Raw genomic sequence first — 17833 nt, forward strand, 5'->3', positions numbered from 1 at the left:
TCCAAAACACTATTGTAAATAAAGCACTCTTGTGTTAGTGAGAGTCTCCTGAAAGAAATCTAAGATCGATTCTGTAAAGCCATGCTCTAAAGATTTTTCGGTGTATTATCAGAATGAAAATGCAGTAGAGATGACTAGAAACACTTCCAAGTACGTGTTGACCTCGAAACATGACTATTTTACTTTTGCATTTCCTAATTCCTGTACACACACACACACACACACACACACACACACACACGCTGATAGATGTGTATGTATACATATATGTTTATATATATATACATACATAAACACACACACACACACACACACACACACACACACACATATATATATATATATATATATATATATATATATATATATATATATGAATAAATATATATGTATAACACTCACACACATATATGTACATAGGTGCGCCAGTTTGTTAATCATTGCGTGTATGTGTGCGTGAGTGTGTGTATAGTGGTGGTAGAATTTCCCGTTAGCAATCCAACACGAATAATTGAATCGAAGAGGAAGAAGCAATTCCGATGTAAATATAAGAACAAACATAAGTAAGAAAAAATGCAATTAAAGAGATTAATTAGCTACATGAGAAAGAAGGAAACTTAACAGAGGGTGGATCAAAGAGATACGAGACACACGTATACTAGTAGTATTTACACAAAGGAAATGTTATCGAAATATTCGCCAAACTGAAGACTGTAACAATTTTATCAATTTAGCTCTCATTACGTTCATGATGAAATCATTTATTTTATTTACATCTGTTTTAATTGTTATACACGATACCGTTGCTGCCTGAGCGAAACGTCTTTCAGTCCTTAGTCGGAAGTAGTTCCTGTGTCAATACCCTCAGCACTTCATTGAATATAACTAAACAACTTTAAAACTCCAGCTAGACTTGTGAAAGGTCACTATTTACATCTTGTTTGGTAACATAATGGGGCAAGATATAAATTTCCTCTCGATAAATGTGATCCCTACTGACAGCGAAGTTACCCACTGCAGGGAGCTGACACGGCTTTTTCAAAACGAAATGAACTGAGGCATAATAAGAAGAACATTGAAACGCTTACTACGGAATTGAACACACGATCCATGATTACATCATAAACAACTTATCCGTTGAGCTATTTTGTTTCTGTACCAATGCACTTGAGAAAAATATGAACACCACAACATCCAATTTCCCTCCTCAAAAGACATTACGTTGAAATATATTTATGTTCCTCTGTTTTTCTATCAAACTATGCTCTACAGGATCTCTCGATAAAATTTATGGTTTTGTGCCAAATTCAAAAAATTATTATTGTTTATTTTTGATTAATTGCCGAAGAAATAACCGTTTCTTGAATGATTAGGGGTAAAATGGTTTTATGGTGAACAAATATTATTTTAGCAATAATAGTTCTCGGTAATTAGATATGCAAGTTGAATGTTACATTTTAAAGTCTACAATGACTTATGATTCAATCGATAAATCTTAGCAGAGTAGCAACATTTTTAGGAATGGTTTCTTACGTAGTTTATTGCTTTTGTATTTGACTTCACACGCCCTCCAAGACCGAGAGAGGTTGTCGCATCGACTCCCAATAAGAAAACGCAACAGAAATAAGAGATGATGTTCGAACAAGATACTAGTTGAGAGAATGTGTTACAAAACGAATAAGCTATTAATTTGTTAACCATAAAGCAATCGCACATATCAATATATTACCATGAAGAAGATTTGTATGCATTAATTCAAAGTGTGGGAGTGGTAGGTTAGCCTTCGCTATGAAGACCCTCCCAGAGTTGTGAGTTCTATGTTGCTGATATCTGATTTAAACATTTGTAAGGGACAAATCTGCAGAAAAAAGGGGTCAGAGATAAAATTCTATATGGTTGAACGATTCATTAGACAAGGTGATTATTATATGAGCTAAATGTTTGACATTGTTGAGATGACGAAGGAACAACTGATGGCTGTATCGGATGGACCTAAACCAACGAAGTATAGAGTTTGCTACTTCAGTGCAGCAGAGACCAGTCTAACTGAGAGGAGACAGAAACAAGACAGTGCGCAGTTTAAACCATAATACGTCGTTGCAAATCAGCTGACTGGTCTACATTTGTTGTAATTTCAGCTTCTTCCGTACGCAAGAGTTGTACTCTCAGAAATATGTGAGCACTATTCTCCAGTTTTGGAGGATCAACAAGTGATCACGTGTGTAAGATCTTCTAATCCACAAGATGAGTTTAGCATTTGTTGTATGTTTTGGCAGTCGTCAAGAGAAATCATCAGAGATTGAAATATATTCGCTGAGACTAAGAATTTAGATGTATATTGTTTATGTCCAACAGTGTTTTCTTATGTATATTATTGGAGTAATGGCGTTGGTGCCATTAGAAATGGTGAAGTTATGTGGTGTTTATTGTATAAGACTGTTGAAGATTCTGTTCATGGAATTGATGATTGCATGCGGAGGTTTAAGAAGTGAAAGATGTTATCATATATATTGGAGTGTGTGTTGTACGACGTTATGTCTACGTTGTCGTTCATTTACGATTGAAAGATTGTGGGAATCACAACCACAGCTAATACTGCGTTCATGGTGTCCTCTACGAAACGCTGAAATCGATTGGTCAGATTAAAGACCTTCAATCAGAGAGATATGAACTTAGCTTCTAGGTTTGACAGAGTTCGAAAATTTTTTTGTATTAAGAGCAACAATCTTACTAGAATTTTCCATGTACTGGTACATGGAGTTAGGGACAAAATCTTCAGCAGGTCTACGAAAACTTTTGGTCATTGAGTGGTGTGTGAAGAACAATTTGACATCACATTTCCATCAAATTTATGATGAATGTGATTGAAGAGTAAGTTTACAGAAAGCTCTAGTCGTGGTACTGATTGCCTTGGTTTTTAGGGAACAGAAGTGTTCGCTAGCGCACTGGTAAGAGATTTGTGGTGTGCTAAAAGTAAGTTTAGCGGGAGTCGTAGGAAGTTCATTTATTGATTGTGATCCTGCTAAAAGAGCCATCGTGTCTGAATGGTAGTGAAAGGAAAAATTCTGCAAAGAGGATAGTGATCCAGAGAACCTTTTGGTACGGGAGAAGAAGGTCTAGTGCCAGTGTGAAAAGAAAATAGATAATTTGAAGACTGAGCATTATACGAAGTCGTCGTTAAACACGTTCCAGTGGTTTTTATCACACGTTTAGCTGTCTCAGATGAGTCGGAGTAATATATATTTGCCTTCTCTTCGCGCAGTAAACTACTATAAGTGTGTATATGTAAGTGTGCATACATTATTATAAAGGTTCCAAGAAGAAAGTCATGGCAACTTTGTTAGGAAAAAAAATCCGATTAAATCTCATTTGTCGGTGGTTGTGCAGCATTCATTGTGAAGAATGTAAAAAAATGATGGTTCAGATGTGGGATGCAATGAATGACTGTTTATTAAAACCATTGTAATATTTATTACTGTGCAGCAACATCGTATTGAGTAATTTATAGTCGTAGCTTGAACTTTGAAAAAAATGGATATGTAAAGTCTTGAATGATTGCGGAAATAAATAGGAAAGAAGTTTATAGAGAAATACATATGTAAGCCTATAGAGACATAAATCGTTAGCAAGTGAGAGGGATGCGAACACACATACACACACACACACACACACACACACACACACACACACACACACACACACACACATAAATATGTTATATGTGCGCGTACAAACATACACATATATAGAACCTTACACCCCCCCCCCACACACACACATATCTTGATAGATATGGAAGTAGATGGACAGTACAAAGAAAGCTAAGTTGATGGATAGATACTGCGACAGAAAAAATCTTTAATTTCTGATATTATGGGGTATAATTGAATTTATAGGAATCTGGTTTGTTTCGCAGGAGCTGAGAAATCAACAAATAGATTAAGTCTAAGTTACTTAAGAACAGTTAGGAGCGAAGAGTTTATAGATTAATTCTTGTTAAATTAATCACGAACTGATTTTTATTTTGTTTGTTTCTAATTTAGTGCAGAGGAAACATTATGGCTCTACATGCTGAATGAACCAAACATGATTTACATGAATGAGGTGGAAGGTAAACCTAAGCCACAATGAATGCTATTTGAGAGAGGGCACCAATATATTTTATAAACGCAGAAAAGATTTCCAGAAAGCTATCACCATGTTGGGAACTGACAACATAATTGAAACGTTCATTTTCATGATTTAGCAAAAAGTTGCGGCTGTAAAAAGGACAACCAAACATGGTAGAAATTATTCGAGTCCTCAAAACTTCAAGTGATGTTATATTCATTATATTATTTTAATCTAATCAACCTTGATTTGTCTCCTCATTCGAGTGTAGGTTTTGCTTCGTAGAATGGACGACTTATTAAAGATCTAGAGACGCATAGAGTATAAGCATTAGTTTCTCAAAATGGAATTCACCAAACGTTGATGCTAATCATAATAGACTGTATAATTTTAGTGACTGGAACGAGAGTAAAATATTCTCGATGCTATATAAGAACGGAGAAAAATCATTTCAAAATTAATTGTATTCCATATTTGACAGATAATTGATAAAAAGAACAAAAAGAACTATTAAATAACATTTCATTAATTCTAGACTATGTTGGGGCTTTCAATATATTCACCACTTTTGGAAACACAGTAAAATGCAATATTCATGTACATCCAAACAAGTCACGCTTTGAATCCATTTTGAATGCAGGTTAAAGCTATTTCATATGTGGCTAATATAATTGAAATAGTCATTATTTAATTCTACCCATCTATGTCAGTGGAACTAGGGAAAGAAAGCAATGTATTGATTTAATTCACTATAGATATTAATTTCTTCAAAGTCGATGCTAGGTATGTGAATGAGTGATAAAAAAAGAACCTTCATATATTTCTATCTTTTCACGTTTGAGTTCAAATACTGCAGAGTACAATTTGATGTTATCCCTCAAGGGTCACGAAGATATACATACATACAAATGTATATATAGAGTGATAGATAGATACATACATACAAACATATACATATAAACGTATATATATATATATATATATATATATATATATATATATATATATATATATATATATATATATATACATACACACAAACATATATATAATATATACATATATGTTTGCATGTATGTATGTATATGTTTCTATGTATGCATGTATATATATGTTTGTATGTACGGCTCCATACTTAGAAATGACTAAACATGAACTACTATTGGAACTTAAATACCATGTCCAGGAAACTTCTTTACCACTTCTATACACCACTTTACTCGAATGATGGAATTCCTAAGCAAAAAAAAAACTACAAAATCCACTGCCTTTAGTAAAGAATGGGCTAAAATATTGAAATATTATTCACTGCGACTAATCTATCTTACATATATTATTAATTACGGAAGATAATTTTTTTGTCTTTTCTGGGTTTTTTTATGACTAAGGTCAAGAATAAAGGTGGGAATAATTCGGTCCAGTTGGCCAAAGAAGAAAGAAGAATATTTAAAAGATATACCTGTAAAATAAATCTCGAAAGAAATTTGTTTTCTTTGTAAATATATCAATCAGTGTGTTAATTGAAGAAAACATGAGCATGTCTTACCTGCAATGAACAATAACTGGTCCATTGTCGAGCCGGTCAAACGCTCGTATTTTCTGCCGGAATAATATTAGTGAATTACCAAATTTTGGTACACCGTGATCTGGCCAAGTGGTGTAATGGAATTGTTTGACGATTTTCGATACCCCATTCTGAAGAACACAAAACAAAACAACTGGAGAGGCATATCGAGTCAATGATACATTTTCAAGTTAATGTTGAACATGGTTTAGAATAAAAGGTCTCCTATTGGCACAGATTTTCAGGGATTGATACAATCATCTGCTGGAGCCATACCTTGTTGAATTCGAAAACTTCGAGTCAATCCATGTAGAGAGAATTTTAATTCAGGAAGAATGAAATTAAAGTATTGAGCAATACTGTAATTTCTGCCACTTGAATTTTCAGACGAAACACTTTTCCATTCCATTATAAGCCTCCATTTTCAGATGTTGTTTACACACACACTTATGTATCTGTGTATGATATATGTATATTTCTGTGTGTATGTTTCGGCGTGTGAATGTATGTGCGTATATCTGTATGTGTGTGTATCTGTAACTCTGTGTATGTGTGAGCATAAATTATACAGATTTAATATGTGTAAAACTAAATATTCAATGCAACACTTCTCTGAGACGAATACAGATAACGTAAAAATATTTGAAAATCATTGTAGATATAAAGTAATACATCTCGGCGGTTCAATATATTAACATTTATTTTTCCGGTCTGTCATCTTCAGTTTCCACAAAGGCGCTGAACGCTGAATATCCATCGAACACAGCCAGAAAGCCTTTCGGCAGAATTCAGATTCTGATCGATTAAACGTATTAACGATTCAAATGCCTAATTGTTGAATCGTTTCACATCATTTAGAGGAGACAGCAGTCTTTATGAAACCCTGGAGACAAAATCAAGCCCTTAGTGGTCTGGTGACCATGTTTGCCAGCAACGAAATTACTGAATGAATCTAGCTTTACCTATATAAATACGACTTCCCCTAATAATGTGAAAGACACCATTTCCTCTTGAAGTATGAAAATAATTCTGATTGGAATAAAAAAGAAATATCGAGTAGATTTACAGTTTTGAACAATTATCTTGTTACGGGATATTTTTTAAAAATTCAGTGCCATGAAAATTTTATTCTTTTCTAATCTAGGCACAAGGCCCGAAATTTTTGGGGAAGGGGCAAGTCGATTAGATCGACCCCAGTACGCAACTGGTACTTAATTTATCGATGAAAGGCAAAGTAGACCTTGGTGGAATTTGTACACAGAACGTACCATGAAAATATTATTAGAAAATACACAAAGTGTATTCTGTTATACTGTAATGGGTTTGAAGTATATTACTTAGATTTTTAATTATATCAATATAAATATTTATCCCATCAGCTTTTCTGTAGCGAGAGTGTTTTAATCAAGGGCTAAGCTTCAAACGATGTCACAGTACTGCACTGTGAGTTTATTCACACTTCTTAGAAGGTCAGTACCGTCTCTTATTGTTATGAGCTCAAATACAACTGGTATCAAAGTTACAAATTATGCAAAGTCGATAAAATACCAGTTATATACTGTGTCCGTTCAATCACACATAAAAGCAACCAAGAACATAATCAAAGGAAACGAAATATAACCTCAACTAAATTGGATTTTAGTCACTTGAAACAGATTTTCTTGATAATTTATTTGACCTCTAATAGCAAAATCAACTGCAGTTTGACTTTCTAAATTAGTTTGTATGATATTCAGCTTAAAATAGCTGATTTTTTCAAAACTTCTATTCATGTAAAAGTTATTATAAACAGAATAATTCATTTTCTCATTGTAAGACACGATAGAAACGAATATTTAAGAATTTAGTGCAATCATTAACTAATTCAATCAAAAAATGTTAAAATTTGATGAGATTTTGCAGTCTGGCTGAGTAGTCTATATATTATCTGGTATTCTATATAGGATTTTCGCAGTGAATTTTTTTCATTCAAAGTGTGTTTCATGATTATTTTCATGAGCATTAATATCCATCTACATCCAACTGAAAATGTTACGAGCTTGTTACTAACAATAATTATCGAAATTTAACACTGTATATTTAGATTATTATACGTTTGATTTTTCGGTATGAATATGCCTGTATTTTTTTTATATATATACTTCAATATTTGAAGATATATTCGTGTTACAGATTCAGGGGCACTTCTCGTGGTTTCATCACACACAAAATCTGTGCAGTGTCACCGAAAGAGGAATGGTAATCATTTTTATAAAATCCTAATGAAAATTGTTGCTATAACGAAGATTTACTTGTAATATTGGTTTCAGATTTTGGCACAGGGCCAGCAATTGCGGGAGAGAGGCTAAGACGATTTCATTGACCCCAGTGCTCAACTGGTAATTGTTTCATCGACTCTGAAATGATGAAAGGTAAAGTTCGACCTTGGTGGAATTTGAACTCAGAACGTAAAAACGGACGAAACGCCGCTCAGTATTTTGTACGGCGTTCTAACGATTCTGCCAGCTTGCTGTCTTAGATTTACTTGTAATATTAATGCTTCCTTTTAGGAAGTGAGCTGGCAGAACCGTTATTACGCTGGACAAAATGCTCAGCGGCATATCGTCCGTCTTCACGTTGTGAGTTCAAATTCCGCTGATATTAACTTGACCTTTCCTCTTGTCTAAGTCGATAAAATAAGTACCAGTTGACCATTGGAGCCTATGAAATAGGTATAACCCAGCGATTACATCACCTCCTATACTCAACTGGAGTTTATAGTGATACTTTCAGAAATAAAATTGTTTATTTGTATAATCTATTGAAACAACAATCAACAATTCCACCGTTCCTTGCTACAATCAACTTAAAACATATAATACCTATTTTCTGTTTAGTTTTCCCCACTATTTGAGAGTTCAACTGATAGAATTTGGATCCTATCTTTCAAGTGACAGTTGCTATGTAATACATTTGAGGTTTTTCATAAATATTTTCATAACCAAACGTGTTTACGAAAACATACACAATGGTGTAGATGAAAAAAATGCTACTTAAGTTTCACTTCACTAACAACGAATGTAAAACTTACCATTTGTAAAAGGAATGTGCGTATCGTAAAATCAGGCAATTTATCTACATTTAGACATTCAATTGAAATTCCTGATGAAACTTGCGTCCCTTCATCGGGCCAATACTGGTCACATTTGCGCTGGAAATATTAAAAAAATATATTGAAATAGACAGAAATATATACAACATAATACTTTTAAAGTTTTATCAACACTTTCTTTGTATAATCGCCAATCAGCTCCAGTTAAACTGAGTTATGGCATACAAGCAGTCGGTTAACCAACCACAAATTGGTCTTTCAAGTTACATCGTGCCTCCAGCAACCCGAAGATCATGGAGACAAATTGATATGTGATATTCAATTATATGGAATAGTCTGACATTCTGGACAGGATTCCACTTCTCTTGAACAGATCCCTGCATACCGGAGAAACGGAGGAGAGATGAAGTCATTAGATGCACGACAGCTACACTGCTTTTTCCTCTGTCATTGTTGTACATCTCAGTGAAGCTATTAATAATGCGGCTATTTATATAGTTGCGTTTACTGGGATGCGTAAGAAATGTGGTGTGATTACAATGTCCCTCTGTAGTAGTATGGCATATGTGTCTACGAATGGTGAGGGTTGAAGTCTGCAGCGGCATCAAATTCTTTCCATTATATCTCCAGGTAAAATTTGTGTTGTAGTATTAATCAAATGGCCGCACACACGTCTCTCCATATTTTCAGAGATGTCAGATATATCTATACATAAACTGTTCACATAGAAACGTACGAATACCTATTTACAAAGATACATAAACATTGCATATACAGTCAGACGCAAAGGTGAATATGCAAATATATTTACATTGACATATATGTATGTCGGTTTGATTATATATTTCTACTGTGGATTCGAACTACAATAAGTTCAAGGTATGCTATGCACTACACACGCTCACACAGACACAAAAAAACACATATGCCTGAGTATATATGTATGTGTGTGTGTGTGCGTATATATATATGTGTGTGTGTGTGTGCGTGTGTGTGTGTGTATATATATATGTGTGTGTGTGTGTGTGTGTGTGTGTGCATATATATATATATATATATATATATATATATATATATATATATATATATATACATATAGTTATGGCATATTCTTTAAGTATGTAGTATATTTGTGACAAATAAACGAATTTCAAACGGGAAATTTTTCAATATATTGAACTTATGTTCGCTTCCAGAGAAGGCTAAACGATCGCATGGCGGCAGTTGGACCTAACAGCATATATAATCAAGAGTTCACTGGAAGTGACATTCGTTTAATGAAATGATAAAATGTTTTCCTGGTGATAAAAAAGAAGGCAGCTTGGACGCGCGTTTCTGCCTCCACAAGTACTATCAGCACAGAAACTATTTTAATTGAAGCAGACAGACGATTTAAACATACAGAAAACTAGTAGAGAACATCTATGGCTTAGAAAAATGTACGTTATTAAAACAAAAATGAGAGAAATGAATTAGAATAGCCAGAACCATAGCTTTGAAGAACAAAAACAAATAAGGTGTATTAGATAATATTAAAAGTCAAATGAAAGTATATGTTGCTTTCCTGCATTCTAAAATGTAGGAGAGATAGGTTCTTCCCTCTTTGCAAAGACGCTTATTTTCGTGATAATTCATTGCTAACATATTCGTCTAAGTGTACTGAGGTAGAAGAGTTATAAGCAATAACCAGTTATACTCAAATACAATGTTTAGAATTTGTGTTTCTTTGAGTAAGATATTTCATTTAACACTGCATTGGCATAATGCAAAGCAAAGAGCTTCATATTATTATATCGTGCCTGCTGTGTATAGAGTCCAGGTTTTAGTGTAGCATTTAAATATCATTTTGTTGTCTTTTTCTCCACTTGCACTTTTATGTCATTTTTGGAACTGTCATTTGTGAGATCGTTTGATGACTGAACGCCGTCCATCTTGACTGGAAGCGTGGTGATGAATAGACTCATAACACACAAACGCACGCACACATCACACACACACACATATACGTACGTATGTATGTATAAATATATATTTATATGTGTATATGTGTGTGTGTATGTATATATATGTGTGTGTATGTTTGTAAGTACATTGATATATATACATATATATATATATACGTATATATGTGTATTTACACGTGGGTATATGAAAATTGCTGTGTATAATACGATTGGGGAAAGAAAGTTAAGAGTAGTAGCACACGTATAAGTTAATAATGGGACAGACAGTCAGCCATACAGTAAGATCACGATACACAGGGGTACAATATATGTCTCTATGTGTCCATATGTGTGTATGTGAATGTGCAAATATATGTGTGTGTGTGTGTGTGTGTGTGTGTGTGTGTGAACTATAAGTATGCTTGAAAGTGAAAGAGAGAATGTGAAGGAGAGGAAGAACTAAAATAGCTGCTACATAAAGTAATAGTTATATAGAAATAAATGGAAAGATAAGTAGTAAGATGGAGACAAATATATTGATTTTTACACGCATAAATGTTAAGACTATATTCTTGTGTGCACAGACCTTTCCGAAGATGGTTTCTGTATGACTTCAACAATCACTAACATCAAATAAACCTTTCCAAATTGTTTCTTTCCTATCAGAAAGTCTTTTTTAGTTTACCAATACACTAGACTGGTAGTACTTTACGGTTTAATTAATTCCTATCCCGTCGTTAAACGCCATACCATATATTATTATATGTGCGTGTGTGTGTCAAGCAACAAAAATGGCTACATATGTAACAGTTGATATATAAAACTTACATTACCATACAAAATGCCCCATAGCAAAGGTAGTTTTAACAACAGCTATTTAAAGTATTTAGTTCTTTTTATTTTTATAGATTTCAAGGCCCTTGAGAAGCTTTTATTTTATGTAAGTACAGTTACAGATCTCAGCTTTTATTGAATTTCACAGACAATCTTTCCTCCAACAGGGCGTTTGTGATCTTCCTTTCCCTCTTCTTCTTAGCGTCGCCTCTAAACTTTCCCTCCTCTTTTGTTCTTCTTTGCATTGGCACTGAACCGCAGAAGAGGAAGGAAAACAGTCTAAGAATTGCAATACTTGGTATTTTTAAACAAAAAATTTGAATTATATTCTTTAGCTTGTTTCAGCCATCTTGGTCTAGATCATACTGGAGCAGCACGTTCTTGTACCTCTCCCAGAAAGACAGATTGAGAGTGACGTTTGGATGTAGAAATGGTTAAAACAGGACTCAATACATGGAGTAAGTTTTATATAATCATTTGAAGCTGTTGGATTATTACCTCTGACTTGTCAGTTGTTTCAAATGTATTTGGAACAATTTCGGAGAGCCATACCAGGTCTGTGTTTGATGGAATTGATGGATCAAGAGTTTCTATTTTGTTACCGACGTTACATTGCGTCAGCGATCAACTCTTACGGCCACCGAGCTAAAAGTAGGCAGTGTAGTTCATTGTTGGCAGCAGTAACAACACTGTCACATAGATGGGTGATTCAAAAACTCACAGACTTAAGAGTACCACCAACCTTATTCGTACTAGTAGCATACGTACGCACCCACCTTGCAATCTTCAGTTCATTACTGAATGACTTCATAGCAGGAGACAGTCGGCTGAGTAGTTTCAAAGTTGAAGACAGCGAAGAGTTCAAAGTCATGTGCTAAAATAGCAGCATACATTGATTGATATGGATTGTATTATTCAACGAATCACACTTTATTCATCCTACAACTTCAATTGGATCGCTACAGATAAAGAGTGTGAAACGACGGCACAACGATAGCATTTTATTTCACGTAGAATATAGTAAAAATTGATCATCTTTAAAACATTGTACACGCAAGCACACACACACATGTGTTTATGTGTGTGTTCATGTATGTGTATGTGTGCATGATAATTTAAAGAATATCAGTTCTTACTATAATTATTCTACGTGAACAGAGACATTGTTTTCGGCTTCATTTTTTTGCTGATTTCTATTGTCGATAAAAATATTCAGTCGATCATCCAACTCGGCAGTTCTATTTACGATACTAAAATGATGTCGGAAATCAAAACAAATGAAGATATGTAGACGCAGGTGAGGCTGTGTGGTAAGAAGCTTGCTTTTCGACCATATGGTTCCAGATTCAGTCCTGCTGAATCATGTTACCTTAGGCAACTATCTTCTACTGTAGCCTCGGAACGGCCAAAGCCTTGTTAGTGGATTTAGTAGATGGAAACTGAAAGAAATCCGTTGTATATGCGTGCACGCGCATGTGTGTGTGTGTTTGTGTGTTTGTCCACCACCACTTGACAACCGGTGTTGGTTTGTTTACATCCTCGTTACTTAATGGTTCAGAAAAAAGAGAGCGATAGAATAAGCAAGTTTTTTTTTCGTAAAAAAGTAAGTTTGGAATCGATTCATTCGACTTAAAATTGTTCAGGGCGATGCCCTAGCATGGCCACAATCTGATGGCTGAAAGAGATAAAATACCCATGAACGCCTCATAAAAAAAGAGTATGTATCGTATATGATTGAACCAGTAATAATAAGTTCATTGCCACAAAATCCTATGCTTTTGTTATGAGCTTACAATCCACAACGAAGTGAAATGTCCCACTCCAATCTGATTAGGAAATTTAACCAAGAATTACTCGGAAACTTTAAAACATCTTAGGAGAAATATCTTTCGACCATTTCGGATGAAAGACGAGAAAATATTACAGCCTGCGCCTGGTGGCTAACATTTCGTCACACAATGAATTAGGGTTGCTAAATATACAGAAAATATCTCAACAAAGGCTTGGAGTCATGGATGTATAAAGAGAGACGACACAGAAGTCGAGACATTCAACAATGATGCAGGAGGATCAGTTTGTAGTTGAAATAGATATAAAAGTAAGTTGAGATTAGTGTGATAATCAAAAGAGCAAGCAGACTGCAAACAGGCAGAGGAGGAGGAGAAACAACCAGCAGGTGACGTATAAAAAGAAATGTTTATATGTGTGTGAGTGTATATGTTAGAGTGTGTGTCCCTGCGTGTGAGAGTGTGTTTGCATGTGTCTGTGCGCATGAGAGAGCGGACGCAAGTGTGTATGTGTGATATAGTGACAATGCTCCGGGGAGAAACAAAGAAAACAGCGAACAAATAGATAACCACGGCGATGCGTGCTTAGACAAACTGACAGGGAGCTGATATCTATATATATAAAAATGAGAATGTGTGTCTGTCTGTCTGTCTGTCTGTCTGTCTGTCTGTCTGTCTGTCTGTGTGAATCCCTAAAACTCGAGAACTACGCAACCAATTTCATTCAAATTTTACACATGCCTTACTTAGGGTTCCAGTTGTGTTTTAGTCAAAAAAATTTTAACTTCTTGCAGAGTTCGAGCCCACAGCAACATAATATCTCCTCCACTATTTAAGTATTACGTGTCAAAAGTGAAACAAAAACACTCATGTCAAATACTTTCACTTTAAAAATGAAACTATTCTACTAACTGAAACAATTACATTTCGATACTGTAATGACAGATACTTTCAGAGAGAGAGAGAAAGAGAGAAAGAGAGAGAAAGAGATGTATATGTGTACATATACATGTATATGTACACGTATATGCATAGATATATATATATATAGATATAGATCTATATGCATACATGTATATGTATACACATGTGTAGATGTATATATATATAGATGTACATGTAATATGTACACATATATACATATATATACATGGATACAGATATCTATACATATATACACCCATCACACACAAACACATGCACACAAACACACACATTAGTCATTTGTTTTCTTATCCAAAACTACTGAACGGATCTTTATGAAATTTGGAAATTATATTCTATGTATAATGGCCATAACTCCCATGAAGATTCATATATTTTTGATGTTGATGAAATTTTAACCCGAACATAACAGATGAGCATTATTTGTAATTCAACGGTACAACAGTGTAAGACTACCCTTTCAGATATACTTACATTGTGATTTCTGCAATGTGGTGCATAAATTGTCAAGTAAATGAGACGCATCTTTGCCTCCACTGATTCACTTGCAAAGTGTTGAGTAAAATTATTTCGTTGCAGACCTCTTTTGGGTCTTTTTATTATCACTACGACACACATAGTCCCCAGTTGGTAACATTGATTTCGAGGCCCTCCTAGATGAGAGACTGGCATTCCACTGAATGTCTATGTTCCATGCTGGCATGGATTGGAGAGTTATTAATGTAGAAATATGGTATCGTATCTACTAACAGTTGAGGGTTGCGTAGTCTAGACGGCGTTTTTAGATTTCATTATTCTCTTTAACCCGGGCAAAGCCGGGTATTTCTGCTAGTAAAGTAATAAATTTACTGTTAATCCTAGTGACAGCAGTGCTACAAATAAACTGCCATACATATAGCGAGCCGACAATGGCATTTCTACATGTCCCCACGACCTGCTAAAAATAACAGAGATATCTTACCCGAAACCACACTTGACTACCTTAGAAAGAAAGCAAGCATTGAAGATTACAAACCAAGATGTATCTACTTGGTCAACTTGATCAAATGCGAACTGAAGGTAAAGAAGGGAGCCGAACCTTGAAACATCGAAATGCCAGGTAAAGGTACAAGCCATCAACCTGTATTATTAATTTTTATGGCTTGGATTGCTTTGGGTTTCAAATAAATAAATACACAAAGGTGAAAATCCATCGTATACCAAAAGAATGGTTTTTCATTATAACGAAATTTGTTTCATTCCTAGAATTCTTTTAAAACTGCACTAAATGTATCTCGAATGTAAATCGTTGCAAATAATATTTCAGTACATCCGATACTGATCCCGTTTTCGGTTGCAGGATGCACATTGCTATGCCCACTTTTATGAATGAAATGTCTGATTTTGAATTGAAACTTTATTTATCTCAACAAAAAGCAATGCAGTTAATCAAAGTGTGCACCTAAATTATCATACATACCCTACATTTATACCTTACCAGGACCTAAAATTATATATATACACCCAGATTGAATGACAGAAAGCGAATGAGAAAGAGTGAATGAAAGCCAGAAACTGAAATAGAGAGAGTGCAATTAGCAAGATTGCTCTGCTCAGTTAGTAGTGGTGTATAATAAATGTAAAGACAGTAGATTTATTGATGGGCAACGTTACAGATATAAACGTTCTGACAATTGTGTAGTAAAAATTTATAAAAGACAATAAATCTGTAGAAAGCCATTGTTGAAAATCTGTCTCTTGTGTTTTAAAGAAGATATATGAGCTGGAGGGTGGGGAAGTAAAAATAAACTGAATAAAATCGAAGTCATTTGTGGAGAGAAAGAAATGTTGAGGTCAGGAAGTAGACAGGGAAAGAGTGATGGGAATTGCACACATAAATGTATCAGGGACGTTTAGTAATGATACTATATTTGGCACAAAGAAAATATTTCGGAGAACAAAAATAAAATAAACTAAAATAAATGTTCCAAAGAATTTAATATCAACTAAAACAAATAAAAAGAAATTTATTAATTGTTAATTAAAACTTATGGAAGTATTTGAGGAACTTTAAAAGAACAGAGAAAGTTGAGTAATTGAGGTGGTATACTGCAATAAAGGGAGGCGAGTTTGACGCATGCAATGATAAGACTATGTTCAAGTTGTACACCGTAGTAGACTTGCAATGTATTCAATACTATTATGAAGTTTTATTTATCGATTCAAAAATATAGCTGCAATAGTGAACGATTTCGATAGAACTGGTGGAGTCATGCAATAACTAGGCAAAGAGGAAAGAGATATCTGATATGTAAAATAATGTGTCTTGTCCCCACAGTTAGACTTGGCTTTGTATTTTCATTGTTTATAAATCGAAGAATAGTTTTTATAAATAAGTTTTGCTACAATGTTGGAAAAGTGAATCTGAGATACCGGTGTTTGGGAAAACGATTTTTTCGATATTTAATGTTATGATTCAGTTGTATATACATGCAGCATGGATATTTTCTTCCTCTATTTATTGTATACTCTGTGCGAACATCCTTTTATTCAATAATCTCAAAGTGAGTTGATATGTTTCCGAAAGATCATGTTTTCTTTTTGTTTTGATCTTTGTTTTGTTGGAAGTTTTTTTTCGGAATATAAATTTTCCCATATCATTACGTTTTATATAGCAAATCAGTGAATGTTACTAACTCTGTGTGTGTGTGTGTGTGCGGCAGAAACAGTTGTCATGCTTCAAACAGCTTCCAAGAACGCTGCACATGAGCAAAACACAAATTTACGAGTCGTTTTCACGTTTTAGGAATGATTACTTGTCGCTTGGAGACCAACCTCGTTCAGGGTCACCGTCGACCTTCCGATCGAATGAAAACATCATGAAACTTCGTGAACTGATCTTGGAGGACCATCACCAAAACAATTCACGAACTTGTTGATATAAATGGAGTTGGTATGATTGGAGCTCCTGCCAACAAATTTTGAGCAAGGAATTGCGAATAAAAAGATTTGCAGCGAAATTTATACCTCGCTTGCTCACAGATCAAAAGCAGTCACGCCTGAATGCCTGTTGTGAACTGAAAGAACAGTTAGAAGTTCATTCCGGACCTTTTTCGCAGGTCTTCACTGGTGACGAAAGCTGGTGCTACGGAATTTGCCGATGTAGAAGGGATGAGGAAAAAAACGACGTTAAAAGGTATCACTTCGCAAGAGCTACAGCACTGCTTCGAGCAGTGGAAAACGCTGGATCGAAGCATTACCTTAAGTGGAGAATATTTTGAAGGCGATAAAAGTGTAAACATGTAAAATTAAGTGAGCAAAATAAAATTGCAAAATTCCGGCTTCTTTTGTGTAAACACTCGATTATATATATGTGTGTGTATTGACAGAGCGGGAAAGATACATATCTATATATATGTGCACATATATGCGGACATACATACATATGTACGCACACACATACATATATACAGATTATATATATATATATATATATATATGCATATATGTATGCACACACACACACGCACATATATATATATATATATATATATATATATATGCATATATGTATGCACAC

The 17833-nt window shown here is 34.5% G+C and overlaps 1 protein-coding gene across 17 annotated transcripts in view; it reads right to left on the reverse strand.

Annotated features, from left to right (window-relative positions):
* Positions 1-17833, reverse strand: part of LOC106878895 (receptor-type tyrosine-protein phosphatase kappa) — a 594862-nt gene that overhangs the window by 106704 nt on the left and 470325 nt on the right. For all 17 annotated transcript variants that reach the window (XM_089356042.1, XM_089356041.1, XM_089356040.1 and 14 more), the window contains 2 exons: positions 8745-8864; positions 5657-5805 (listed from right to left, as the gene is read on the reverse strand). In XM_089356042.1, the coding sequence (XP_089212168.1) occupies positions 5657-5805; positions 8745-8864 (269 nt within the window). The remainder of the gene's footprint in view (positions 1-5656; positions 5806-8744; positions 8865-17833) is intronic.

The sequence above is a fragment of the Octopus bimaculoides genome, chromosome 8 (assembly GCF_046866305.1).
Source record: "Octopus bimaculoides isolate indiv1 chromosome 8, ASM4686630v1, whole genome shotgun sequence".
NCBI classification, from domain to species: domain Eukaryota; kingdom Metazoa; phylum Mollusca; class Cephalopoda; order Octopoda; family Octopodidae; genus Octopus; species Octopus bimaculoides.